The sequence below is a fragment of the Passer montanus genome, unplaced genomic scaffold (assembly GCF_014805655.1).
Source record: "Passer montanus isolate IOZ18808 unplaced genomic scaffold, ASM1480565v1 scaffold89, whole genome shotgun sequence".
NCBI classification, from domain to species: Eukaryota; Metazoa; Chordata; class Aves; order Passeriformes; family Passeridae; genus Passer; species Passer montanus.
The window spans coordinates 2,243,863-2,268,829 of NW_024374256.1; the positions used below are offsets into that span (position 1 = coordinate 2,243,863).

A 24,967-nucleotide genomic window follows, 5' to 3' on the forward strand; every position below is an offset into this window, starting at 1 on the left:
TGTTTGCTCTGCCCTGGAGGTGGTGCAGTCCCCATCCCTGGGTGTGTTTAACAAAGCCTGGATGTGGCACTGGGGGCCAGGGCTGTGTTGATGTGTTTGGACATGGGTTGGACTCGATGATCTTGAAGGTCTCTTCCAGCCTGGTCATTCTGGGAATTCTGTGAAGGTGGGTCCTCACCACCAGCTCAGGGCTGGGCAGCTCTGCAGCTCCAGGGAGAAAGGGTTTCTGGAGTTCTGTGGAATTCCAGGCTTGTACTTCATGGGATTCCAGGTCTGGGTTGGGAGGGACCTCACAGAAGGGCAGGGACACTTTCACTATCCCAGGTTTCTCCACACTGGACACTTCCAGGGGCCCAGCCACAGCTTCTCTGGGAATTCCAGCCCAGCCCCTCCTCACCTTCCCAGAGAAGGATTCAATCCCAATATCCCATCCAAACCTGCTCCCTTTCAGTTCAAAGGCATTGAGGAGAATTGCTGATGTGCCAGAGAGGAGGAGATGAACAAAGGGGGTCCTTTGCCCTGATGTTTTATGGAACAAAATTTGGAATAGATTTGGATGCTGGGATGTGGTGGTGGAGTGTGTGTGCACAGCCAGAAACATCCAGACAAATCCAGACCCTTCCAACTGCTTCCAGAAACATCCAGACACATCCAGAAACATCCAGACACATCCAGACAAACGCAAACACTTCCAGACACTTTCAAACACACCCAGACAAATCCGTGCATGTTCAGAGACATCCAAGCACATGCAGATATATCCAAACAAATCCAGACAATTCCAGACACATCCAAACACCTCCAGAACCCTCCAGACACATCCAGACACTTCCAAATACTACCAAACACATCCAGAAACATCCAGACAAATACAGACACTTCCAAATACATCCAGACACATCCAGACCTCTCCAAACACATCCAGACACATCCAGACTCATCCAGACCTCTCCAAACACATCCAGACACTTCCAAACTCATCCAGACCTCTCCAAACACATCCAGACACTTCCAAACTCATCCAGACTCCTCCAAACACATCCAGACACTTGCAGACACTTCCAAACACCTCCAAACACATCTGGTCACTTCCAAGCACATCCAGGCTCCTCCACTGTCCCAGGTTGCTCCAAGCCCTGTCCACCTTGGCCCTGGGCACCTCCAGGGCTCCAGAGCCAGCCACAGCTTCTCTGGAAAGCTTTCCCAGCCCCTCCTCACCCTCACAGTCGAGGTTTATTCAGCCCCTCAGGCTCAGTTTCTGTCCCCACACTGATTCTTCCCCGTGTTTTCCCAGCTGTCTTGAAATCCCTGACCTTCCCTCCCTGCTGAAGACTCGTTTTGTTAAGGGTTGTAATTAAAAGTGAGAGTAATTACTTGTAATCGAAGCCCCTTTGATATCTGGAGGGTGGGGAGGTGCCCGAGCAGCCCAGCTCATCAGGGCAGGGAGGCTGTGCCAGGAATGCTGATTTTTCCCTTTTTTTTCCCCTTATCCAGCAGGATTTCAGCCCCCAGGGGAAGAGAAGCAAGGTTTGGGTCTATCTCATGCTATTTATGCAGTATTGTAAATTTATTCACATTTTTGCACTGGTTTAAATTTAAATACGAGCCCTGTCACAAGCTGAGACTGCAAAAAGCTGTGAGGGCACCAAACACTGCCCTCAACTCAATTCCCATTGCCAGGGGAAAATGGACAGGGATTGATCTTTCCCAGGCCAGGGCAGTCACACCTGTACAAAAAGGAGATTGGAATTGGTCAAATCCATTAATTTTAAGATTTCCCAGCTTGGATCAGCCCAAGGAACTGCAGGTTCTGCTCTGTCATACACAGAAATGTGGAAATTTTTGAGCTGTGAGAGGAGATTCCATTGCCTTCTCCTTTGAAATGATAAATAGTTTTAATTAATTCAATTAATGTCAATTTTTGAGGGATTTTTGGGGGGGTTTAGGTGTTTCAGTGTCATTTACAGAGAGGGGAAAACCTCTCCTGGAGCAGGGAAGAAAAGCAGCAAATCTTCTGGGAAGGCCACAGCTCTCCCTGCTTGTCCTGATCCTTTCCTAAATCCTAAAGGAGATCGGAATTGATCAAATCCATTCATTTTAAGATTTCCCACTTTGGATCAGAGATTCCACAGCCCAAGGAACTGCAGGTTCTGCTCTGTCATACACAGAAATATGGAAATTTGCCAGCTGTGAGAGAAGATCCCATTGCCTTCTCCTCTGAAATGAAAAATAGCTTTAATTAATTGAATTAATGTCATTTTTTGAAGGGTTTTTTTGGTTTTAGGTGTTTCATGGTGGCAGTTTTGATTTACAGGTTGGGAAAAGCTCTCCTGGAGCAGGGAGGGTTGGGAGGAAAGCACCAAATCCTTTGGGAAGCTCTCCCTGCTTGTCCCTCAGGGATGATCCCAGCCTGGCTGAGGGAAGGATTGGGGATGAATTACTTCCAATGATTCCCATAAAATATTTAAAAATAATATTTTGTAATATTTTTTTTGTAATCTTTTCGTGGACTCCAGTGGTTTTTGGATCAGGTCCTGTTCCGTGGAGCTTTGGGAGAAGCAGGGAGCTGAATTTAGGAATTATTTGCAAGTCCTCTGCTGTATCTTTGGCAAAGAAAGAGCCTGAGATCCACTGAGCCCCAAAATCCCCTCCAAATTTGCAGTTTTCCCCTCAAAATTGGGAATTTTGCATCCATAGGGCTGAGGCCTCAAATTGGGATTTTTTTCCTCCTCAGAGGGGGGACATCAAACCTATTTGGGGGATATTCAGGTTTTTTTTAGCTGGGCCCTGGTGCCCTGGGAATTAATTCCAACCACAGTGGGAAAATAAATCACTGGGGAGCTGAGAAATGCATATGATAATTGGGGAATTTGCATAAAAGCTATTTCTAGCCCTTTTTGACATAATGGATGGTGCTGGTTGAGGTTTCTCCTGGGGTTATTCCCACCTGGAGCCAAAAAAAAAAAAAAAAAGCCATGTCCAAGGTGATGGAGGGAGAAGGGGATGATTTATCCCAAATGGAGGTGGAAATTCTGGAGCCTGGGGGGGCAGGGAAATGAGGAATGTGCTTGTAAAGCTTCAGGTTAGAGCTGCACCAGCTGCTGTTCTCCAGGAGAGAATTATTGTGGATTTTTCTCCTCAGAGTGTGACTGAACTTCCAATCAGTTCACTTTGGAATCTGGAGTCCCATCCCATTTTCCTGGCTTTGCTGATTGCTCCTTGTCACTTCAGCAGCTCCAGGTTTGGGGGTGCTGGTGGCTCCCTGGCTCTTTAATAAATCATTAAATAAATTAAATTAATTGCATTTCTAGCTTTCAGAGCGAAAACGAAAAAACCAAACAAAAACCCAAGCAAACAAAAAAACCCCAAACCAAAAATCCAAAACAAACACTCCAACAAAACAACAACAACAACAAAACCCAAAACAAAATGAAAACACCAACAAAAAACCCAAAAAAAACCCTCACAAAACAGGAAAATGGGTAAATAAATACAATATTCAGCATCCAAATCTTGTGCCACGAGGTTGCAGTCTTGAGCGTGCTAGGATGTAATTAGTTGTTTAATTAGGGTCAGAGTGCTGAGGATGCAGCTCCTTGAGTGGCTGAAGTAATGGTGTGTGCAGGTCTGCAGCTCGATATTCTCTGGATTAATTACTTTATTCCAGCATTTCATGCTTTTGTAGCCTGCACAGGTTAATATTTGGGTACTAGACACAAATTAAAGTTGTCTGAAGCATCACCCAGGCTCCTGGTTCACCATCCTGGGGCTCTGGGGAAAAAAACCCTTATTTCACAACAGCTAAGATCTCTAAATTCCATTTTCTGTGCGTTGAAAAATACTGTGCTCATTGTGGAAAAGATAACACAGGCCAGCTCAGCCTGAACTGTATAAACACATTTTTTTATTATTATTTTTGGTTTGCACTTTGGGGTTTTTATCCCCCTGGGCATCCACACCTGCTCAGGTTCTGCAGGAGGTGCTGCTTATAAAAGCAAGGAAGGACAAGAACAAGATTTTGGGTTTCCTGGACTTTGGTTCCTTGCCCCAAACTGAGGTGGGAAGTGGCCCCAGAGCTCTGTGGTCCTTGGCACTCCCCTGCCTCCTTCTCCCTTTTGATTTTTGGTGATTTTTGTGTTGTGTGAAGCAGCTGAAAGAAGCACCAACCCACATTTGGGGATTAATCTGTTAAAAGTCGGGAAATTTCTTGTATTTGCAAAGGTCTCCTGCATTTGAGTGCGTTTTGTGCTTTTTTTTTGGTCTTTTTCTGGTCAGGTAAAGAATCCAAGAAATAAAACTCCATTGATTTCTGCTGATGGGGAATGTGAAACTCTTCTCTAATTTAATTAATCTCTTCTTTATCTCTTTGTTCAGCCTGTCCCAGGCTGGGTTAAGGACTCTGCCCCCTAAATTAGATTTGAAAAGCAGAGATTCCTAAAGCAGCTGAGAGCCTTCGAGCACCAACTTCCCTGGGAGTTCTGCTCCTAAATGATACAGAGAGGCTGCAAAAATCCCAAATTTGGGTGGAACAGGACAGAAGAAACAGGGATAAGGGATGTGAAAATGCTGAGGATTGTGTGTGCAGACAGCAGGAGAGAATTCTCTGACAATTCACATAAATCCATAAATTCTCTCTGCTCTGACCACGAACCAGGAGAATTTCCAGAGCCACAAAGTAAAATACTCTGCATTTACATCCAAACCCACCTCCAGAATTCCAGCTTTGGAGAAGGAAAGGGTGGGAAAAGGCACGTGGAGATGCCAGCACACAAACATTGATATCAGTAAAGTCACCTGGGCAAGCAGGGAAAAAAAAAATTTAAAAAAAAAAAACCTAAACAACTTTTGGGGATGTTTTGGAGATTTTGATGCTCTTGGAAGCTGCTGCGGGGTCCATGAGGAGGGCAGGGCTTGCTGTTCATTGATGAATGAGGGGTGTTAATTGTGCCGTGTCTTCGGCAGGTGATCAAACTCACCTTCGAGGAATTCGAGCTGGAGAGAGGCTACGACACACTGACAGTGGGGGATGGAGGCCAGGTCGGAGACCAGAAATCTGTGCTTTACGTGTGAGTACAGCTCCCTGCTGTGGGAATGCACCTGGCCAGGGGGGGCTGAGGGATTGGGATGCAGAGATCTGGTGGTTTTGGGGCTGTTTGTCACTCTGGGGACAGAAAATTGTCCCCTAGGTGCTTTATATGTGAGTACCAATTCATTTCTGCAGGAATGCACCTGGCCAGGTGGGGCTGAGGGCTTGGGATTCAGGGATGCAGTGGTTTTGGGGCTGGTTGTCACTCTGGGGACAGAAAATTGTCCCCTCTGAGCTTTATATGTGAGTACCAATTCATTCCTGCAGGAATGCACCTGGCCAGGCAGGGCTTGGCATCCCGGTGGGTTTTGGGGCTGGTTGTCACTTTGGGGACAGAAAATTGTCCCCTCTGAGCTTTATGCGTGAGTACCAATTCATTTCTGCAGGAATGCACCTGGCCAGGTGGGGCTGAGGGTTTGGGATGCAGGGATGCAGTGGTTTTGGGGCTGTTTGTCACTTTGGGGACAGAAAATTGTCCCCTCTGAGCTTTATATGTGAGTACCAATTCATTCCTGCAGGAATGCACATGGCCAGGGGGGGCTGAGGGCTTGGGATGCAGAGATCTGGTGGTTTTGGGGCTGTTTGTCACTCTGGGGACAGAAACGCACGTGGCCAGGGGGGGCTGAGGACTTGGCATGCAAGGATCTGCTGGTTTTGGGGCTGGTTGTCACTTTGGGGACAGAAAATTGTCCCCTCTGAGCTTCCCTCCCCATCAGGGAGAGGCTGAGGCTCTCCAGGGAGCTGAGAAGAGCTGGGATCCAAAAGGGAAAGCACCAGGAGTGTTTGGATCTCTGTCTCTCCTGCTGCCATCATTTTGAGCTGTCAGTCCAAGATCTTGGAGTGACATCCCCATCATTTCACACCCAGGGTGCATTTGGGGAAACGAGGCTTCTTCCAGGCTGGGATTTGGGATTTTTTTGCATCCTTTTCTTGCAAGTCTGATGTTCTGTGGGGGTTTTTTCAGCACAGGGAATGTGCAGATGGTCCTGCTTTCCCTCCAGGCTTCTCCAGAACCATTCCAGCAAAGCTGCTGTGCTCTGGCATTTCTCTGATGGAAAAATTCATTGCATTTTATTGTATTTTCTCCTTCTTCCTCTTGTTTTTCCACATGAAGCAGCCTCCCACTGCATTTTCACACATCAACATTTTTCTGTCTTTCCCAAACACCTTTTCCCTGTGGTTTTGTTTCTTCCCAGCACATGGACAGGGGTGATCCTTGGTCAGGAACCCCAGCTGGAATGTGAGGGTTGATCATTGCTCAGGTGTAATTCAGGTGTCCCAGAACATTCCACAGCTGCAAATCCCTGCTGTGGCAGCAGTTTGGTAGAAATTCCTGACATGATTTCCCATTCCAGCCCTTCTGGTTTGCCTAAAACCAATGAAGATTTTCCTTAGATTGGATTTTAATAATTCCTTGGTTTGGTTTTTTTTTTTTTTTTTTGGGGGGGGGGGTTTGTTGGGTGGGTTTTTTTTGTTTGGTTTTTTTTTTTTTGTTTTTGTTTTTTTCCTACTCTCTGTTGTCTCCTCAGCATTTTGCTGATGCAAATTTGGAATATCTGAGACGCCCGGAATCTTTTCCCAAGAAGTTTCCAGTAAATTCCTGCTGCTAATCCTTCCAGGGATTTTTTTTTTAATAATCTGGGAGGATTAATTGAAAAATAATGAAATGGGAGAGAGCTGTGGAGACCACAGTGCTTATTAATGTCCTTGAAAGTCCATGGATCACTTTTCCCAGAGTTTTCTGCCCACTTTTAGCTGGAGTCACAGATCGGGAATAATACCTGGATACAAAATGAGGTTTCTTTGGAAGAATCAAAATGCAGAAACTCCTGTCAAAGGCAGTAATTCCAATTTCCTTCCTGCTCTTCACTTCTCCTTGGCTGTTGAGGAGCTCAGCCCTGCTGCCTTCCCAATCAAGGAATGCACTTGAGTGGAGCTGCAGAGCAGCAGATCCCACCCCAAACTGAGCTGGGAAGGACCATTCCTTTCCAGGCTCATTCCCGCCCCTGGAAAATGGGAGCAGGGCAGATTGTGAGGCTCAGCTGCCTGACTGGCAGAAGGAATTTGATTTCCTGGAGTAACAAGCACCCAAATCAATCACCCAGCTTGTTAAAAGTGGGGTGGCAAAGGATGCAGAAAGCTTTGAAGCTCCTTTTCCTGGAGGTTTTTTCCTCTTGGAGTGTTCCTCATTCCTGCCTGGCTGCTGCTTTAATAAATAAAGTCAGAATCAACAATAACACTCCTGAACATCTCTGGGATGCAAAACAGGCACTAAAACAAGATCACTTCTTCATTTAACAGCACCCTGAGATCAATAAAATTCCTGCTGCAGGTCAGAGCAATCACGGAGCAAAGGCGGGGGCAGAGCTGGGAGAGCTTGGCTGGGATTGTGATTGCAGCAAAACAAAAACCACTCCAGGTTCAGAGCCTGGGCATGGCAGCTGCAGGTGTCCCTGGGGCTGGAGAAGTCCCTGGCAGGGGAGGAGAGGTCTGTGATGCCCAGGGTGGTCCCATTTCCCTGAGATCCTGCCCTGCAGAGGAGCTGGCACTCGGCAGGGAGCGGAGTTAATGTCACCTGCACTGGGTGGGTGACACAGCCCTGGGAGCGGCCACAGAATCCTGGAGTGGTTTGGGGTAGAAGGACCTCAAAGCCCATCCTCAAAGGTGGAATGACCTCAAAGTCGTGGCAGGGACACCTCCCACTGTCCCAGGGTGCTCCAAGCCCCATCCAGCCTGGCCTTGGGCACTGCCAGGGATCCAGGGGCAGCCACAGCTGCTCTGGGCACCCTGTGGCAGGTCCTCAGGAATTTCTCCCCACAATCCCACCCAGTTCTCCCCTTTTCCATTTTGAGGCCATTCCCCCTTGTCCTGGCACTGAAGTTGCTGGTGCTGAGTCCCTCTCCAGCTCTCCTGCAGCTCCTGGCAGGTGCTCTCAGGGCTCCACTCAACCTCCCCTTCTCCAGGCTGAGCATTCCCAACTCTCCCAGACTGGATCCTCGCCCTTTATCAGCTTCACATCCCTCCTCTGGCCTTGCTCCAGCAATTCCCTGTCCCTTTTCTGTTGAGTTTACTTTTATCCAGGAGCCTTTCAAGTGCTGCTGTTGTACCTGGGGCCAGGCCCAACCCACAGCTGAGCACAGGCATGAATTTGGATTTATTTAAACCCTGCAGAAAACATAAAAAACCCTCTCACCCCTCTCCACTTGCTCTTAATTTCTGAATTTCTCGCAGATAATACCTCAGCAGAAACAGGATAATCACAACATTAAACACAGGCAACACAAGAGCCCTGCTCCTGGAATAATCATCCTGCCCACACAAATGCTGCTGCTGTTTCCAGGAGCACGGGGAAGGGAGGGAGCTGAGCTCCATCTGCCTGTGCAAAAGATGCTCCTGTGGCTGGGGGATAAAGCTCCAAAGCTGCGTGGAACCACCACGAGGTGATTAATCCCGGAGGCTGAATGAGCCTCATTAACAGGGAGAGATCAGTGACATTTCCCTCAATCCTGAGCCCCCCTGGGAGGATCCTGAGGGGAAGGCAGAGCCCTGATCCTGCCGGGGTTAGTGGCACTTCTCGAGGGCTCACGGGGTGTTCGGCACATTTGGAGCTCGTGCTTTGTCTGCTGGGTGCTTTTTTTGCTTTTTTTGAGCCTTGTAGGAACTTCTCTCAGGGCAGCGATGGAGCAGGGAATGGGTGGAAAGTCATTTTCTGTGCTGCTGGAAACTGCTGCGAGGGCAGTTCGGAGGATTCAGTCACTCAGGGCACAGTTTGGCTTCTGGGAATTTGATTTGTTTGCTGATGTTTTGCCTCAGCGAGCAGGGAAACGATTCCTTTTGCTGCTGGGTGATCTGTTCCAACAACAGCAGTGAATTGTAATTACTGCACTGAGGGTGGTGGGGGAAGATTCAGCGTGGGGGTAGAACGCTGAACACCAGGGGATTGAAAATCTCCCAGTTTTTGGGGTGATTCTTAATTAATTTGGCATTTTCCTTCTCCTGCAGAGTCCTTTATTTGAGAGTGCGTAAATCTGAGGCTGCTTTGAGGCTGTTGATTTGTTTTTATTATTTATTTTTGCAGCCTGACGGGCACCACGGTCCCGGACCTCATCGTCAGCACCCAGCACCAGATGTGGCTCCTCTTCCAGACCGACAGTGTCAGCAACCTGCTGGGCTTCAAAGCCACCTACGAAGGTAGCCCAGCCTCCTCCCTCCCAATTCCCCCTTTCCCAAAGCACCAGGGACCAGCTGAGTGCAGGGATTTGGGAGAAAAGGGATCTGCTCTAAATAAATACAAAGCTGGGTGCAGGGATTTGGGAGAAAAAGGGATCTCCTCTAAATAAAACCAAAGCTGGGTGCAGGGATTTGGGAGAAAAGGGATCTGCTCTAAATAAAACCAAAGCTGGGTGCAGGGATTTGGGAGAAAAAGGGATCACCTCTAAATAAACCAAAACTCTTCAAGTTTTTTTTCCTTAAGAGTTTCCCTTTTTTTCCTGTAAGAGTTTCCTTTCCTCTTTTTCTCCTTAAGAGTTTTTGTTTGTTTGTGTTTGTTTGTTTGTTTGTTTGGGGTTTTTTTTTGTTTGTTTGTTTTTTTTCTTTTTTCCTTAAGAGTTTCTCCTGGGTGGGGGCTGTCCCGTTGCCAATTCAGGTGTTTTATTGGGAAAAAAGTTGGGAATTTTCAGCTGACGGCAACAGCTTGTGCCTGTGGGAGGGGATGGGATGGGGAACCCGTGGTTCCAGCACATCACTGGTGTCAGCTGCTTTAAACTGGGACTAGGCTGGGCTGCTTCAGGTGAAATCAAAGTTAATATCGGGATTTTTTCAAAGAAACTCCCACCATGCAGCAAGATGGGAGTGCTCGAGTCTGGCCTAAGGTTTGTTGTTGTCACAGGTGCTGGCAAAAATAGGGAAATTGTGAGGGAAAAGCTCCCTGAGAGGTGCTGGAAGTGCCCAGTGGGAGCATTCAGCTCTGGATTTTCCAGCCCCGAATGCACATTTTTCATTTTAAAGGTGTTTCCTTGGCTGTCCTGTCCTGTCCTGTGTAAATCATTTGGGTCTCAGTTCAGCTCTGGCTCCTTGATGTTCCCCAAGATCACTCCCAAATCTCCAATCCCAACTTTTAGCCTCATGAACAATTTTTTTTCATTTAATGAACAATAATTCTGGATTTCCAGTGTTTGGCAGAAAGAGTTTAGATTAACCTCCAATTTCCTGCAGAATCCTTTCCTTCCTCCCTAGTGCACAGAGCTGAAGGATGCTGAAATTTTTGGGATCCTGGGGCTTCTCCCTCTTTTCCTTTAATCCTGGGTGATTTGTTGGGAAAACTTCCCCTGGAGCTGGTGCCTTCCACATCCATCAGATATTCCTGTAGAATTCCCAGCCCATTGGAACAGCTGGGATAAAGGATTCCTTCAGGCCACATTTTTCAGAAATTCCTGAGAAATTTAGGATTGATTAAAGGAGATCCAGACTCCCATCATTTCCTCCCTCTGAGGGATATTCCCCTATTTGGACTCCAAAAAAAACCCCTTTATTTCTTCTACTGATGAACCTGAGTTTATGCCAAGCAATAGCAGAAAAGTAAATGAATTTTATAAATTCCTGTGGTAAGAACAGAAACATCACAACATGAAAAAAGACCCCACCACAAACCAGAACAAAGCCAAATTGTAATTCAGTGTTGCATTGTTCTAATAGAAAGCGAGAATTTCAAATTAAAACCAGATTTATGGGCGCTCCCACACTAATTTAATTTGGATTTTGCTGGAATTGGGAAGGAGCTGACTCAGGTCTGAGCCCCCTGCTGCAGGCAGGGGATGATTAAAGGCTGTTTATTGTCGGGGGAGTGCTGAGCAAGGCTTTGGCTGTGGAGAGCTGCAATTCAGCCCCACGGTGCTAAAGAGGCTTAGGAGCTCTGCAGGGCTGGAGCTGGAGATTTCCTCCCCTGCCCTTTGTGCTTTTAATCAAACTTTTTCATCTTCCTACAGGAATTGATACAATTGATTTACTTTTATGCTATTGCTTGGAATAAACTCCAGTTCTTCAGCAGAAGAAATAAAGATTTTTTTTTTTAATTTTTCAAACTTTGCTGGGATGAGCTGCTGCTTCCTGCAGCTCTTTTGCCAATCATCCAGGTGGGAATCCAGCCCTGGGTTGATTTTTTTAGGTTCTGCATCTCCTGCCCCTCTGTTTTGTTGGTGTTGGGGTCTCTCAGGAGGCCGAGGGGTTTCCATCCCTCCTGCTCTGCTTTCCCATGAAATGAAATGTGAATTTAATGGCTTGAGTTTGTCACAGAGGAGCCACAGAAGGGCCTGGAGCTCGTGCTGCGCTGAGCTGAGCTCTGCCAGGGTCCTGTTGTTGCTGTTTAAGCCTGGCCCAAAGCTCAGCACAGGGTGGGATGATGCTGATCCTAACAAAGCCAAGCTGCACTTGCTCTGCTGCTTCTGGGTGGCAGGGAGAGGCAGGAAGGGATTTTTCCTTTCAGTTCATCCCCTCCTTGTTGTGTTTCCTCTTTAGGTCCTTTTTTTCCTCCTTGAGGGAACCCCAGGCCAGTTTGGGTTGGAAGGGGCCTTAAAGCCCATCCTGTTCCACCCCCTCATGGGGTCAGAACCAGAGAATCCTTTGGGCTGGAACGAGATAAAAATGGGATCATTCTTATTCATTCTTGGACGCAAAATCTGAAAGGCAGCAGAAACATCCTGGTCTTGATTCCTCCAAATTCCTACCCGACACCATTAGCTTTAATTAATTAAGCCAAGGTCATTTAAGTACAAAATCCTGTGTGAGAGGTAAAATATTTTCCTGGGTATTTCCTGACTGGGGGTGAGATTTGTGGGGTTTCCTCAGTCTCACAAATCCTTCATCCCATCCAGAAACCAGAGTTTGACTTGCTGGCAGCTCCAAAAATCCTCATTTTCCCCCAGAAATGAGGCAGGCAAGAGCAGGAACTCCCAGGGAGGAGCAGCCTGGATTTGGGGAGGCTGCAGGGTGGGTGAGGGAGGTTTTTGTCTCATTGCTCACCCCATTTCCCACCCACCACCCTCAGCCAAACAGCACAAAGAGCTCTGCAAAATTCCTGCTGCCACATTTTCCCTCAGAAAACACCGTTTTGTCAAAAATTTCCCCCTGTATGAATAATATTTGATGGAGAAAGCTGTGAAAGATTCATGTCAACTTGTTTCCTTTCAATAATGTCAAAACACTTGGTTTGGATCTTCTTGTTTAGTTTTGACTTTTATTATTCTAATGTGGAAATGATTTTACTTTAAACATTCATCAGGAGGAATGTTTCAATCTTATTGAAGTAACATGTTTTGATATTTTTGAATCACTCCTTTTTTCTTTTTTTTTTAATGGAACTTCTGCCCTGCTAAATATTTCATGGATTTTACTCCCTACACAAGGAAATGCAGGAACCAGGGGATTTTCCTCAGGTCAAAAAATGGAATTTCTGAATAAATTCAATTTCCTGACCTGTGTAAGGTGATGAAACCTGTGAGCTGTGTTTGCCTGCTGCTGACAAGGAGAGGGTGGGAACTGAGAGCTCCAATTCCTCATTTTCCTCCCATTTTTAACCCCCTGATTTGAGCTGGGGTCGTGCAGGGTGACAGGAATGGGTGAAGAGGGAGGAGACCCTTGAGTGTTGTCTTTATTCTCTCTCACCCAAAATGCTCTGATTTTACCTCACTTGGCTGCATTTTTTCCAAGCTCCTGCTGCCCTCAGCACATCCTGATTTTACTGAAGCTGCACATTCCCAGTTCCCTTTGGAATTACAGCTCTGGAACCTCTGCTTTTCCCTAAGCTGGAGCTGCTTGGTGCAGAATTCCCGTGATTCCCATCCCTGCAGGGCCACCAGCCCAAGCTGAGGGAAACTTTTGGGGCTGGCTCTGGGGTTTTGGCATCTCTGACCCTTCTGGGGAAGCTCCCACGGCCTTCAGGGGACGGGGCTGCCACGGCTCAGGCAGGAATTTTTTGTGTCTGTGTGTGGAGGAATTTTAGGGCTGCCAGGATGGGAATTTTATGTCCATTTGTGGACAAGTTTTGGGGCTACCACAATGGAAATTTTTTGTGTCTGTGTGTGGAATTTTGGGGCTGCCAGGATGGGCTCAGGCAGGAATTTTTTATGTCCATGTGTGGAGGAGTTTTGGGGCTGCCAGGATGGGAATTTCTTGTGTCTGTGTGTGGAATTTTAGGGATGCCACAATGGGAATTTTTTCTGTCCGTGTGTGGATGAGTTTTGGGGCTGCCAGGATGGGCTCAGGCAGGAATTTTTTATGTTCGTGTGTGAAATTTTGGGACTGCCGGGATAGGAATTTTTTCTGTCCATTTGTGGAGGAGTTTTGGGGCTGCCACGATGGGAATTTTTGGTAGAGGTTGGGCTGGGAGGTGCATCCACAGTGGCTCCATGTCCTCGGGGAGGGCTGGAGTGAGGTGTGTTGGTGTCACAGCATCCTGGCATGGTCTGGATCAGACAGGACCTCAAAGCCCACCCCAGTCCACGGGCAGGGACACCTCCCAGTGCCCTAGGGTGCTCCAGCCTGGCGTGGGAGACACTGCCAGGGATGGGGAATCCTCACCAAATGCCAGCAGCCAGAGGAATCCCAGGACATCCAACAGCTCCTTCCCCAGGCACCCAGCACTGGGGACACTGGGAACACTGGGGGGACACTGGGGACACTGGGGACAGGCCCCCTGCAGCTCCCAGGGCCGTCCCTGGAACTTGCTCACTGCATTTCCAGGTTCCAGGGTGTGGGAGGGAAGGGATAAAACAGCCATGGGTGTTCTGAGTGGCAGCAGGGAGCGTCCCCAGCCCCCAGGTCCCTGTCAAACAGGCTGATAAATGTTCCAGATCCACTCCTCCCATCCCAGCTCGTTGCTATTCCTTGAGTTTTCCAGCTGAATTTTCATTTCATGCTAGGCACTGTTGGCCTTGTGCGTTTCTGAGGGGAGGAATGAACAGTTCAGTGCAGCTTTAACACCCAAAATTTTCATTTCCCATCCCTAATATGCAAGTGCAGCTCCTAAACAGTTGGATTTGGAAAGTGTGCAGGAAGATCCGTAAATCCTGGCCAAGTGCTTTCACTGAGAGGCAAAAAACGCAGCCTGTTTCGTGAAAACTTTTAATATTAATTTATGTTAAATTATTTTGGAGATGCTTCATTAGCTAGCAGTGAGTTTTCAGCTCAAGATGCAGCAGAAGCTCCGTGACTTCTGCTCAAAATACACCTGGATGTGGAGTTGCCTGGAGCCAGAATAATAATGAGGGTGCTTGTTGTTATTCCAGCCAAATTGGGATATTAGAGGGAGTCATGCAAATCTCAGCTCCCATGATTTGCCTCTGTAAAGGAAGTGTCATAAAAGAGATTTCCAATTTGGTGCAAGAAATTGGAAGCGGGGAGGAAAAGACAGCGAGACTGATCAGAGATGATGGGGATAAAAAACCAGAGGATTGGGAAAGGAGAGGAGTGTGGAGCTGATAAATAATGTGGGAACACTCAGGAGGAATGGAGGAATGAAGTTTTTGGGGATAAAAACCAGAGGGAGAGGAGAGGAGAGGAGAGGAGAGGAGAGGAAAGGAGAGGAGAGGATAGGAGAGGAGAGGAGAGGAGAGGAGAGGAGAGGAATAATGTGGGAACACGAAGGAGGAATGAAGAAGTTTTTGGACCTAAAAACAGGATTGGGAGAGGAGAGAAGCGTGAAGAGATAAGTAATGTGGGAACACTCCAAAGGAATGAAGTTTTTGGGGATAAAAACCAGAGGATTGGGAGAGGAGAGGAGAGCGGAGCAGATAAATAATGTGGGAAGACTGAGGAGGAATAATGAAGTTGTTGGAGCTAATAGTGATCCAGGGCAGGAGCCCTTTGGAAATGGGATTGGAGGGAGCAGGAGATAACAGGAAATTGTGCTTGGGGTTTATTTGGAGTCCAAATGCACAGAGAGAGAGAGAGGGATTAACTCTGTGTGGGGACAAGGCAGGAATGGGAATGGGATTTAGGAGAGAATCGGGGTTGGGATGCCACAACCTGTGGGGCTGCACCAGCTGGGCCTCAGCCCCTTTCCCACACCCAAATTCTCTCTTCCAGTCCCTTCCCACTCCCAAATCCTGTGTTTTCTCTTCCAACCCCTTCCCACACCCAAATTCTATGTTCTTTCTCTTCCAGCCCCTTCCCTACACCCAAACCCTGTGTTCTCTCTCCTCCAGACCCTTCCCCACACCCAAATTCTCTTCCAGCTCCTTCTTCACACCCCAAGCTCTGTGTTCTCTTTCTTCCAACCTCTTCCCCACACCCCAAGCTCTTTGTTCTCTCTCCTCCAGCCCCTTCCCACACCCCAACCCTGTATTTTCTCTCCTCCAGCCCCTTCCCCACACCCAAATCCTGTGTTCTCTCTCTTCCAGCCCCTTCCCCACACCCAAATTCTCTCCTCCAGCCCCTTCCCCACACCCCAACCCCATGTTCTCTCTCCTCCAGCCCCTTCCCCACACCCCAACCCCGTGTTCTCTCTCCTCCAGCCCCTTCCCAAGCCAAGCCCTGTACTCTTTCTTCCAGAGATCGACCAGGGCAGCTGTGGCGATCCCGGCGTTCCCGCCTTCGGCCGCAGGGACGGCTCCGGCTTCCGCCACGGGGACACCCTGCACTTCGAGTGCCAGCCCGCCTTCGAGCTGAAGGGCCACAGGAGCATCACCTGCCAAAAGAGCAGCCAGTGGTCTGCTCAGAAACCTGTGTGTGTTTGTAAGTGGGTCAGCAGCTCCAGGGCGGCGCCCCGTGTCCTCTCTGAGGGGACCCCGAGGTGGTGGCGCCTGCCCGGTGTCACCTTCGGCCAGCTTGGGGAGAGGTTTGGGCTCTTCCCTGGGCACTGCAGGGGAGATTTGGGCTCTGCTGGGCTCTCCCTGCCTTGTCCTGAGGGAAGATCAGCCTTGGTGGCCAGTACAGACAGGACACGGCCATGTTCCAGATTCCTAGGGTCTCTTTGCAGAGAGAAATTTGGGCTGTGCTGGACTGTCCCTGCCTTGTCCTGAGGGAAAATCAGCCCTTGGTGGCCAGCACAGACAGGACAGGGCTAAATTCTAGATTTAAACCTGGATTCTGTTTGCAGAGGGAAATTTGGGCTGTGCTGGACTGTCCCTGCCTTGTCCTGAGGGAAAATCAGCCCTTGGTGGCCAGCACAGACAGGACAGGGCCAAATTCCAGATTTAAACCTTGATTCTCTTTGTAGAGGGAGATTTGGAGTTGTGCTGGACTTCCCTGCCTTGTCCTGTGGGAAAATCAGTCCTTGGTGGCCAGCACAGACAGGACATGGCCAAATCTACAATTTAAGCCTGGGTTCTCTTTGCAGAGAAAGTTTTGGGCTGTGCTGGTCTCTCTCTGCCTTGTCCTGAGGGAAAATCAGTCCTTGGTGGCCAGCACAGACAGGACATGGCCAAATTCCAGATTTAAACCTGGATTCTGTCTGCAGAAGGAGATCTGGGCTCTGCTCGGCTCTCCCTGCCTTGTCCTGAGGGAAAATCAGCCCTTGGTGGCCAGCACAGACAGGACATGGCCAAATTCCAGATTTAAACCTTGATTCTCTTTGTAGAGGGAGATTTGGAGTTGTGCTGGACTTCCCTGCCTTGTCCTGTGGGAAAATCAGTCCTTGGTGGCCAGCACAGACAGGACAGGGATAAATTCCAGATTTAAACCTGGATTCTCTTTGTAGAGAGAGATTTGGGCTGTGCTGAGCTCTCTCTGCTCTGAGGGAAAATCAGCCCTTGGTGGCCAGTACAGACAGGACATGGCCAAATTCCAGATTTAGAGCTGGATTCTGGTTTTGGCCCCTCATTTTTCCCTCGTGGTCTGACCCTCTCCAGGCTCCCTCCTGCTGGGCCTCGGTTTTGCATTTGTTGCCCGAGTTCTCAGCAGGTTTGGGATGTTTTGCTCTCTGTGGTGGCTCAGGATCACATTTTGGGGTGGAAATGGGAGTTCCTGCACAGTCCCCATGGGGTTTTAATGCTCTCAGTGTCCTCTGTAGGTATGCTTGGCAATTTTTTTATTGCCCTGACAGGACCTTCCTGCAGGAGTTTCCCCCAGAGTTTTCCCTCTGTTTCCCCCCAGTTGGTGATAACTTCACTCTTATTTTTATATCCTTTTCTACTTTGTTGGCTCTGCTAAAATCTGGGCCTTGGAGCAGGGCAGTGAGGCTGAGCCTGAAAAAAACAGGAGAGGAAAATGCAGCTGAGGGAGGGGAGAATGGAGAGGGAGAAAGCAGAAATGTTGTTTTTAGAAGTGCAGGTGCCAGACTGGGGGGGATTCCAATGGAAATGTGCTGTGGCAGGAGCTGATCCATGAAAAGGATGGAGCTGGGGGGGAAAAACAGATCCTGCAGAGCTGGATGAGGCTCTGGAGTGTGGTAATCACATATCCTCTGAACAGAGACAGACATCATTCTCCCAGGATTTTCCTGGGAAGCTGTGAGAAGCTGTAAGAAACTTAGAGAAAAGAATTCAAGCAATTATTATCTCTCTTTCTGTAAGCATTGTTTATAAATATAGTTCTCCAAAGTATACTATTGATAACTCACCAATAATATAAAAAGTTTTCACTTTGAGACCAATCAAGTCTCAATTTAGTGAGTCAGGCTATACAAATCACACCTTTTCCTAACAAAAAATTCTGTTCTGGAGGAGCTGGCAGAGAATTGGGGGTTGTGGAGGACGGGGAGAACCAGTTTGAAGCCAGTGCCTTTCTTTTCAAACACTGATTTGAGCTCAGAGAAATGCCTGGGGAAAGGAAGCAATTCCTCTGAGTGCTGCCTTTTCCAGCTGCCATCCCTCCCTTCCTGTTTGTTTTTTTTCTTTGTAAGCAAATCAGCTGGAGGTGCTGCTGAGGAAATAAATATTGGAGTTTTTCCTGATTGTCTGGGAGGGGGAAAGTGTTAGACTGGTTCTGTGCTGGTTTTTCCTTTTAATTTCTTGGAATTTCAGGTGACTTTGGACAAGTTGATGTGGTTGAGGCTCGTGCTGAGAATTTGGAGTGAGAATAAACCTGTGATTTGTGCTCAGGGCAACAAACTGGGTGATAACAGACTAGAAAGGAGATTTTTGGTAAAATAGGATTATTGATACTGATCAAATCAAGCCCCATCCATTCAAAGCATGGCAGGAATCTTTCAGTTCCAATAATTCCAGTGTGATCTGTTCTCTGTGGCTCTGGGGATATTTATGGATCAATGAGACAATGTGCAAGCAGTGGGAAAAATATCTCACAGGCCCCTCCTGCCCTTCACTCCTGATTTATTGTGCAGCAGGAGCACAAAATGTGTCTGAATTCCAGGTGGGGAATGTTGGGAGACCATCAGATGTGAGGGGGGAAAGTGAGGGAGCCCCTTTGCTTCTGGGAAATTTGGGGTCTGGGGGTTTGTTTCTTTGAAACTTGGGTGTTGGGGGTTTTGTTTCTTTGAAATTTGGGTGTTGAGGGGTTTGTTCCTGTGGGATTTGGGAGTCTGGTTGGTTTTGGGGTGTCTGGGGGTGTGTTCCTCTTAAATATGGGTGTCTGGGTGTTTGATTGTGTAAAATACCAGTTTCTGGGTGTCTGTTTCTGTACAATTTAGGTGTCTGAATGTTTATTTCTGTACAATTTATGTGTCTGAATGTTTGCTTCTGTTCAATTTGGGTGTCAGGGTATCTGTTCCTGTACTTGGTGGGTGTCTGGGTGTTCATTTCTGTGCAATTTCTGTGTCTGGGTGTTTATTTCTGTACAAATTGGGTGTCTGCATGGCTGTTTCTGTGCAGTTGTGTGTGTCTGGGTGTTTGTTCCTGTTCCATTTGTGTGTCTAGGTGTCTCTTCCTGTTCAGTGTGGGTGTTTGAGTGTTTATTTCTGTGCAGTTTGGGTATCTGGGCGTCAGTTTCTGTGAGACTTGGATGGCTGCGTGTCTGTTCCTGTTCAATGTGAGTGTCTGAATGTTTTTTCCCTGTTAAATTTGGGTGTCTGGCTGTCTGTTCCTGTTAAATTTGGATGTCTGGGTGTTTGCTTCTGTTCCTGTTCAGTGTGGGTGTTTGAGTGTTGATTTCTGTGCAGTTTGGGTATCTGGGTGTCATTTCTGTGAGATTTGGATGGCTGCGTGTCTGTTCCTGTTCAATGTGAGTGTCTGAATGTTTTTTCCCTGTTAAATTTGGGTGTCTGGCTGTCTGTTCCTGTTAAATTTGGATGTCTGGGTGTTTGCTTCTGCAAAATGTGGGTGTCTGAGTGTTTATTTCTGTAGAATTCAGGTGCCTGGCTGTCTGTTCCTGTTCAGTTTGGGTGTCTGAGTGTTTATTTCTGTACAATTCGGGTGTCTTGGTGTTTATATTTTACAGTTTGGGTGTCTTTCTGCACAATTTGGATGTCTGAGTGTTTATTTTGCACAGTTTGGGTGTCTTTCTGTACAGTTGGAGTGTCTGGCTGTGGGTGATGGCTGAAGTTCTCCTCTATTCTCCTCTCTGTCCTGCACTGCTTGAACCAGCTCCATAATTCTGTTGTTGTCTTTAAAAATGGCATTTCCAGGGTTGGGGAATGTGGTGTCTGTCACAGGCCAGGGCAGTTCCATACCCAGAACTCAATTTTGGCCAGAATTTGTTCCTTTTTCTCAGCAAAACAGGCTCAGGGGTTGCATTGGGTAAATATCCCTGAAGGAAAACCCTTGTGCTCCCTCAGCTGAGGTTTGTGCTCTGATTTGGGGGTAGAATATCCTGTGGTGAGGAGATTATTCAGTTTATAAATGGAGAGTCAGCTCCATAATTCCAGCTCTGGAGCTGCTGACCCTGAGGATGGAGATGTGATGAGGGAGAGGGACATTCCAGAGCTGCCAAAACCTCCAGATCCAGGGTGGGAATTGCTGTTCAAACATCCTCGTGTGGAACAGAGAAAAAAACCCTAATTTTCAGATTTTATTTGCAGTGGGAGGCCCCCAAAATTCACTTCACAAGGTTTATTTGACAGAAAGAGCAGGGTCCTGGTGCTCCTGGGGGGGTTCTGCCATGAAAGAGTCTTTCAAGGATCTTTGTTCTTCCCTTCCCTGCTCCTCCTGCCTTTCCCAAATTTCCATCCTGCATTTTTCTCTGGGTGCTTGACCGGTGCCAGGCAGCGCCGTCCTGTTTGGTGGGGGATGATTGTGGCACTTGGAGTGACAATAAATGCCATTGTCACCACCTTGGGCAGCAGAGGCAGAGTTCCTGCCTTGGTTTAGGTGCCAGTTCTGGGAGAGTCCCGCCAGAATTTCTGCTGCACCTTCAGTTTGTTGGGATCAGACTTGGAAAATCCAGGTTTTCTGGACCCGCCTCGTGTCTGACAGGGAATGAAATGGTGGGGGAGTAAAAGGAGGGGATTTGTGCCCAAAAAATCCCCAGAGGGGGAGGGTCTGCGCTGACCCCAGCAGGGTTGGGTTGGTTGGCGTCGCTCAGCAGAGTTTTGGGATTCACGTGGCCGTTCCTGGGAAGGTTTGGGGATAAATCTGGGAAAGTTTGAATGGACTGGGAGCAAACACCTTCATTTCTGGAAACGTTTGGGTTTGAGATTCATGTGGTCATTCCTGGCAGTGCTTGAATGGATCTGGGGTAAATCTGTTCATTCCTGGGAATGTTTGATTTGATTTGGAATTAATGTGGTCGTTCCTGGGGATGTTTGAATGGAACATGTTCATTCCTGGGAATGTTTGATTGGGTTTGGGACTCATGTGGTCATTTCTAGGAATGTTTGAATGGATTTGGGATAAATCTGTTCATACCTGGGAATGTTTGATTGGGTTTGGGACTCATGTGGTCATCCCTGGGAGTGTTCGAATGGATTGAGGATAAACATGTTCACTTCTGGGAGTGTTTGAATGGATTGGGAGCAAATATATTCATTCCTGGCAGTGTTTGATTCCATTTGGGGATAAATCTGTTCATTTCTGGGAGTGTTTGGGTTTGGGGATAAATGTGTTCATTTCTGGTTGTTTTTGAATGGATTGGGGACAAATGTGTTCATTCCTGGGAATGTGTGAGTGGATTTGGGATAAATGTTTTTGTTCCTGGGTTTGTTTGTTAACACATGTTCATTCCTGGGAATATCTGAATGGATTGGGAGCAAATGTGTTCATGGATTGGGGATAAATGTATCCATTGCTGGGTATACTTTAATGGATTTGGGATAAATGTGTTCGTTAACATCCCAGTTATTCCTGCCAAAAAAATCTGCCACAGGGAAGTGGTGGCTGCCCCAAAGTGTCCCCCTGCCCCTGAGGGGCAGTCCCATGCCAGCCTGCAGGAGCTGGATGCAGCACGTGGCAGAGGAGGGAGGAGCACAGGGGACGTGAACAGCAGCACCACCCAAAAAATGGCCACAAACTTCCACCTTCTTGTAGCCACTGCAAAAATTCCCAAGGGAGACTGCTGGGAGAGGAAGAGTTCTGTTGGAAATCATGGGAACTCAGGAGAGGAAGGTGCAGAAGCCTTGGAGCACGTCCCAGGAGCAGATGGCTGCAGGATCCCTGGCAGGAGCAGCCCAGCCCTGTCCCAGTGGGGATCAGCAGCTCCCAGTAAGTTTTAAAAAACTTCAACTCCTTCCCAAAGTCAGTCCCTGCTCCTGCTGGAGTGGGTGGCAGTGAAACCTGCTCTTCCCTGCACATCTATTTTAAATTCAGTGATATTTTCATCAAGATTTGGTTCCTAAAACCTGCCTGGTTTTCATTCTTCTCCTCATACCTGCAGTCCCACCCCCAGACTGAGCTGGGTTTTGTTGCTCTGAAATAACAAAACCTTTCCAGTTAATTTTGCTCCAAGCTCCTTCCCTCACCTCCCACTTGCCCTGTGGTGCCACAGGGTTTTCAGGAGGAAAAGGCACCATGAGATGCAGATTTTTTTTCTCCTTGGAATAACAGATACAGAAAGAGGAAAACACAAAATGTGAAGCACTTTGCTGCCCAGCTGGAGCAGTGCCCTGAGCTCCCAGCACTTTTCCAGTCCATCACCAAGTTCTGTCTAGAGGAAAAAGGAAATGCAAGGCAGAAAATCCACTCGTGTCTCCCAGCTCTTTCCCAAGATGTCTGTGAGAGCAGGATCTAAAAACTGAGAGGAAAGTCAGGAATTTTGGATTGTTTCCATGGAAACTGCAATTATTCCAGGGATTCCTTGCTAGGTTTTCAGCTCCTGACCCCAGTGCCTTTCCTGCTCCCGTGGTGTGACCTCTCCTTGGGATCTGCCCTGGATTCTCCTGCAGGATGAGCAGGGATGGAGAGCAGGAAAAAAGGGAGGTGGTCTGGGAGGAGGTGGGATCTGGGTGGAGAGAAGAGAAGAGAAGAGAAGAGAGGAGAAGAGAAGAGAAGAGAAGAGAGGAGAAGAGAAGAGAAGAGAAGAGAGGAGAAGAGAAGAGAAGAGAAGAGAGGAGAAGAGAAGAGAAGAGAAGAGAGGAGAAGAGAAGAGAAGAGAAGAGAGCTGCAGGAATTTCTCCTGCTGAAATCTCCTGCCTGATCCATGTTCACATCCATGTTCACATCCATGTCCCTCTCCCAAGAACCAAGGAGCTGCTCCTTCATTGTTTCACTGCTCTAAACCAAGGCAGAATCCTGGTGGTGCTTGTGATAACCTGAACAAATCCCTGTGCTGGTTCATTCATGCCATGCTCTTGCTGCTCTGTGTCTGCTGTGATTTATTCTGTATTTAATAAAGGGATTTTTCTCATTGCCTTTGCAGTAATTGGTCAGCAATAAGGATTATTGACAAATGTAGCAATTATTGACAAATAAAAAAAATTATTGACACAGCCAGCTTTGTAAACAGGCCCCTCTGCTGTGCACATAATGAAATGGCCTCTGCAGACATTTAACAAGGGTAATAAATATTAATTGCAGCCAGGGCTGCTCCCAGCCCGTGCTGCTGATGGGCAGCTGCAGGCAGCAGGGCTGGCCTCTGTCATGTTGGGAGTGATTCCTGCTGCTCAGGGCTCTTTGGGATGCTCCAGCAGCACCACACAGGTGCAGCTGGGCTGTCTCCACTTTTTCTGCTGCCATCATCTTCCTCCTGACAGCCTGGCCCTGCCTGTGACACGTTGTTAAACAGCTCCTGGTTTGTCCCAGTGTCCAGCTCCAGGGAGGCTGAGTGGATCGGAGCTGAAACATCCTTCCACAGCAAGGGAAAACCTCCTTCCAAGTGAAGAAAAACCTCCTTCCACAGTGAGGGAAAACCTCCTTCCACAGTGAGGGAAAACCTCCCTCCATAGTGAGGGAAAACCTCCTTCCACAGTGAGGGAAAACCTCCTTCCACAGTGAGGGAAAACCTCCCTCCATAGTGAAGAAAAACCTCCTTCCAAGAGAAGAAAAAACCTCCTTCCAGTGAAGAAAAACCTCCTTCCACAGTGAGGAAAAACCTTCCACAGTGAAGAAAAACCTCCTTCCAAGAGAAGAAAAAACCTCCTTCCAGTGAAGAAAAACCTCCTTCCACAGTGAGGGAAAACCTCCCTCCATAGTGAAGAAAAACCTCCTTCCACAGTGAGGGAAAACCTCCCTCCATAGTGAAGAAAAGCCTTCCACAGTGAAGGAAAAACCTCCTTCTAAGTGAAGAAAAACCTCCTCTGCTTCAAAAGATGAAGAAAATCATCGTCTCACAGACTCCATGGTATTGTTCATGAACCTTGTGGCTTCCTGGGCTGGATGTTCCCCTCTGGGATGTGGTTCCAGCTCCCCTTTCCATCAAGGAGAGATTTTTCCTGGCCACAGCTTGGCCCAGTGGCCTTGGTCCTCCAGCTCCAACTCGCCTTTCTCCTCTCTGATCTTATGGAAAATCAAAATCCTCATTTACTTCCCTGCAGTGGAGACTCTTGGGTTTTGTTTTTTTTTATATCAGCTCCTCTTTAATCTGTCACTTTGTTTTATCTGGCAAAGGTTAATTTTATATTCTTCCCTCGCTCTGCTCCTCTCCCCTTTGTCAGCAAGTCCTTTGTTGTTTTATTTTCTGAACTGGCGACTGCACCTCTCTCTTGCTGGGCTGCTGGAGGTCCTGGCTGAATGCTAATTCACCCCTTTGGATTTAAAAATTTAGAGGAGACACCTCATCCCTGCTGCTGAGACATTTCCCTGGGTGCGAATGAATTTATTTTCAATTTTCCTGAGGCAGATTACACCGTGCTTATGCTGACAGAATTATTTGACAGCATCCCCTGATATTTCAGCGTCTGGTAAAAAGAGAGAGAGCCAAAAAAAAAAAAATTCCTGAGGATGTTTTGCAGTTTGTTTTCTCTTTAATCTGCTCTCTTTGTGGCTGAGAGCAGGGAATGGATTGTGCAGCTCCGTGGCCTTGATAACGTCACGGGAACGTCCGAATTATTTGATCCCAGCCCATTAAGTGGTGAGGGGAGACAGAGGGAAAATAACAGAGGGAGGCAGAGCAGTGATCCAAATAATTGTCTAAATGCCAGCCCCAAGCCAAGCTCATCCTCTGTGCCAGGAATTAGGGAGATGGATGTTCCCAATAATGGGTTTTACCAAGGGTGGCGGTGGGGAAAAAGGATGAGCAAAGCATCCGTACATAAAATATCCCAAAGTTTGGGCAGGTAGCACTTCAAAGGCAGCCTTGCCTTCCCAAATTAATGGGCCTTGGCAGCTGCAGCCCGGGATAGATTGAGCCCCTGGAGAGCTGGAGGGTTTTTCATGCATGCTCTTCCCCTCAGCTTCGTTTTGAGCCCGGTTTTAATTATTTCCGTGGCAATGGCTGCCTGGTTGGGTGCCTCTTTTTGGGAACCAGCAGAACTCAGGGATTTATTTGTGGTGGGAAGAGCTTCCCCTCCTCCAGGGCTGCAGATTCCTCTGGTTTGTCCCAAACCCCAGCATCTGGGAATGTTCCTGGGCTGTTCCACCTCTCCCAGTGCTCAGCCAGGTGTAAACGACTTCCCAAGGACAC

The 24,967-nt window shown here is 47.8% G+C and overlaps 1 protein-coding gene across 1 annotated transcript in view; it reads left to right on the forward strand.

Moving 5' to 3' along the window:
* Positions 1-24,967, forward strand: part of CSMD2 (CUB and Sushi multiple domains 2) — a 243,818-nt gene that overhangs the window by 123,109 nt on the left and 95,742 nt on the right. Inside the window, exons 12-14 of the mRNA XM_039733794.1 lie at positions 4,963-5,066; positions 9,165-9,277; positions 15,632-15,814. Coding sequence (XP_039589728.1) covers positions 4,963-5,066; positions 9,165-9,277; positions 15,632-15,814 — 400 coding nt within the window. The remainder of the gene's footprint in view (positions 1-4,962; positions 5,067-9,164; positions 9,278-15,631; positions 15,815-24,967) is intronic.